We start from the raw sequence: 4193 nt of genomic DNA on the forward strand, positions 1-4193 counted from the left end.
GTATTCAATTATATGTTAAAATATTAATTCATAAAACAACTTACTAATAATTTTGTTTTTTAACTTTTGTTTTTTAATTCAAAATCTAAAATAATTAATGTCAATTTGTATTACTAAATATTATCTATTTAATATAAAAGTATTTTATAGTTTTCCAATATTTTAAATGATAAAAAAATATTTCAATGAGTATGATGACAAATTTAAAAATGCTTAAATTTTATTCAAATATATGTTCAAATATCAACTCATAAAACAACTTACCAATAATTTTTTTTTTATTGTTACTTTTTTATTCAAAATCTAAAATAATTAATGTCATTTTGGATTACTAAATATTATCTATTTAATATAATATTATATTGATAGTTTTCTGATATTTTAAATGATAAAAATAATTCAATGAGTATGATGACAAATTTAAAAATATTTAAAATATGTAAAATAAGTAGTCAACCATGTATACAATAAAAATTGAATAGTAATTAAATAAATTATAAAAGAATTGCAAATCTATTTTAATAATTGTAATTGTCGTTTACTAAATATGAAATATATATCTATAATAGAAATGAATTGGCAATAGTATAAAAGTTGGTTCTCCCTGACATATAAATGTGCCTCCTCCAATCTAATTTTTATTTCATAAAAAATAGCATTTTATTTTCATTGAATATATATAATATATTAAAAAACTTAATAAATTTTTAATTTCTATAAAATTTTAAATTATTTTTAGTACTTGTAAAAAAATGTCATATTTTTTTAGTTCCTTCGTTATTATCTCTTACAAGGAATTTTAGTCCTTAATGAAATAAAACACGTTTAATGGTTCTTTAATTTCTAAGTTTTTAAATGGTTTTATGCAATCATATTTAGAACATTATAAAAAGTTATTCCACCAAATATTTGAATTTTTTAACATAAGATGAACATGTAAATATGAATTTTTTAAACACTATAACTCAAGATAAAATTAATGAAATTTAATATATGGTCTTAAAAATCAATTTTTGAGATAACTTTTTATGAAGTAATTTTTTATAATGTTGTAATCATATTTGCAATATAATCATTCAAAAATATATATTTACATTCTTGCAATAATTAAAACTGTTTGCAAAATAATTTTATAAGGAATAAAAAATGTGAATTTTTTACATGGACTAAAGACAGAATTTTAAAATTTTATAGGAATTAAAAACGTATTTTACCTTATATTAAATGTTATTTAAACTCAATAATATATATTTAAACATTAAAATATTTAATATTTAATAAAATTAATATATTATAAATATCATAGTAAATATTTATTACTCTTTGCTCTAAATTAAAACCAGTCCCATCTCAAATTTGTCATTATAAATAGCGCAACTGGAGTTATAAGAAAAACATAACAAAATCATTGTCCGAATTTCGTTCTTGTTCCTATCTTTTATATTTTCATATCAACACTAGCATGGCTAGAAAGAAGGTGAAACTTGCATACATATCTTGTCACTCGAAGAGGAGGGAAACATTCAAAAAAAGGAAAAACGGTTAGAGATTAGCCTTTGGAACCATGTTTTTGTGTAGTCTTTTTTTCTTTTAACTTTATCATTTATTCAAACTATTTAGTTTTAAAATTTTATCATTCTTTACTCAATCAAATAACATGACTCTTTATATAGTCTCTTTAAATTTTGGAACTTCAATTATTTCTATTAAGAAAAATTGATAGTCGAAAACACTAGTGTCGTCTGCACACTAGTTTTGATAAAGCTTGTATTAGCAAGATTTGCATATCATACATATTTTACCATTCCAAAATGATGTACAATATGAAAATTACTTAGGATCATCAATCGTCACTTGATTAAGCTGTTTTATGTTCTATTTTAATTTTATTTCTTTTAAAAACGACAAAATTTGAATTTATATTTGTAAAAATTCATGCTTTAGGTATTCGTATATGTAAATAAAAATCCTATTCTCCATTTAGTAAATTTTTAGTTTTTCCCTTAATTATATATCATTCATGAATCTAGCTATATATGTTTTTCAATAGGTATACTTAAGAAGGTTAATGAAATCAGCACCCTTTGTGGAATAGAAGCATGTGCAATAATTTATGATAAAAATAATACTCAAGTAGATGTTTGGCCTTCAGAGTCAGGAGTTAAAAGTGTATTGTCAAGATTTATGAGTTTTCCTGAAATGGAACGGAGTAAAAAGATGGTGGATCAAGAGGGTTTCTTGAGGCAAAGCATAGAGAAAGTCTATGAGCAGCTGAAGAAACATATGGAGGAAAGTAGGAAGAAGGAAATGACAAATCTTGTTGGTCAATACATTCATACAGGAGAATTTAATGGCTATTTAATGAGTAAGAATGATCTTAATGATTTCTCGTCTTTTATCGATGAGAGTTTGAAGAATGTCGAACAAAAACTAACACAAATATCAATCGAAGGCAAAGAGGAAGTTGGAAATGGAGCTGAATCAATAAAAATAGAGGGACAGGAAAACATGAGCGATGCCACAATAAGGTTTCTTAGTGGAGGAGATCATCAACAAGCAAATATGGATTATGTAGTCCAAGGACAAGAGACCAACATAGGTGAAGCTATGCAAATTAATTATCCGCAATGGCCTATGGATTTCCCCATGCTGCCATATTTTTATGATAATCTTGATCAAAATGGTTTTTAGTCTCTACTTCTTCATGATTCCTTTGAAAAACTATGCTCTTTTATTGTTTTATCCCTTATATATCTGTGTTTTATAGTTGGTCTTTATGCATGTTGGTTTCAAACATACACATACTTTGGTTTTTGAGTTGTGTTTACTTTTACAATGTTGATAATCATCAATGAAATTAATAGAGTTGTTTGAATAGTCTTTCCTTAGTGTATAGATAAGTTTAATATTAACCCTTATGTATTTTTTTTTTCTCACAACAATTTAGATTAGATATTATGAATGACTTTATAATCAGGGCTTATTTAGTATCATTTTAAAAAAGAATTAAATATATAAATGAATTACGGCAAAATGAACCTAAAATATTTTCATGATACATTGTACTTTGAAAGTTATGGTTTTCTATATTTAAATATTAACTTTTAGTTGCATTTTTACTTTTTATTTATAGATCAATATGACACGTCAATCCAACATATTTGTAGATCTAACATAAATTTTTAGCGATTTATTTTTAAGTGAAATTCATATAAAAATTACACATCCTACAAATATAGTAAGAGTTACACATTCATATAAAAATTATTTTTTGAACTATAAAGAAGAAAATTTAAATTTGGTATCACTAAATATAGTAAGTAATAATTGTATATATTTTTTATTTGTATTGTCGACATAATATAAATATATAAGGTATTATAGTGGAAAAAAATTTCACAATATGATATAGTGCTGAGTAAAGATAAGATGTTATATAAATATTATCGCAATAGAGTTACGATAAAAAAAATGGTGAACTAAGAGAAAATAATTATAAGATCGACCAAAAGCAATATAATATTTCTTTTGGTGTTATTCCGTGAATGGCTTTATGTGATTTTGATTCTACTTGTGAGGTCTAATTTGCGGTCAAGAAATTACACTACGTTTAAGAATGTTAATTTAGCCAAAGTCATGACAACTCTAATCCATCCATTATGAAATTTGGACAAAAATGAAAAAGAAAAATCTATTTTTTAAAAAGAATATAGAAGAATAATTGGATCATTGCATTATCTAACTGCCAGTAGACTTGATATAGTCTTTGCAGTTTGTTTATGTGCAAGATTTCAAACATCTTCTAAAGAATCAAAATTAACTGATGTTAAAGAATTTTCAGATATTTAGCAGGTATTATTGATTTTGGCCTTTTGTAGAGCAAAGATTCTCATATTGATTTTGAAGTCTAATGTGATGTTGATTATGTCGGTAACAAAATTAAAGAAAAAACACAAGTCATGCTTGTCAATTTCTTGGAGAAGCTCTTGTGAGTTGGTGGTGTAGAAAGCATAACACTATTGCAGTCTCAATAACTAAAGTTAAATATGTCTCAATTGCAAATTGTTGCTTACAAGTTTTATGGATAAGAAATATTCCAATTTTTCTTTAAGGTACAAAAATATTCCAATTTTCTATACTAATACAAGTTCTATTAATTTGTCAGAAAAACACATTTAGCATTGAAGATCAAA

General features: G+C 24.2%; 1 protein-coding gene across 1 annotated transcript; it reads left to right on the forward strand.

Moving 5' to 3' along the window:
- Nucleotides 1-2217: 2217 nt before the first annotated feature.
- LOC101499685 (agamous-like MADS-box protein AGL80) lies at nucleotides 2218-2691 on the forward strand. The gene has a single exon (XM_012715447.3). It carries the CDS (start codon nucleotides 2218-2220, stop codon nucleotides 2689-2691), a length of 474 nt encoding a protein of 157 aa, XP_012570901.3.
- The last annotated feature ends 1502 nt before the right edge of the window (nucleotides 2692-4193 follow it).

Source organism: Cicer arietinum, chromosome 5 (assembly GCF_000331145.2).
Source record: "Cicer arietinum cultivar CDC Frontier isolate Library 1 chromosome 5, Cicar.CDCFrontier_v2.0, whole genome shotgun sequence".
Classification (NCBI taxonomy): domain Eukaryota; kingdom Viridiplantae; phylum Streptophyta; class Magnoliopsida; order Fabales; family Fabaceae; genus Cicer; species Cicer arietinum.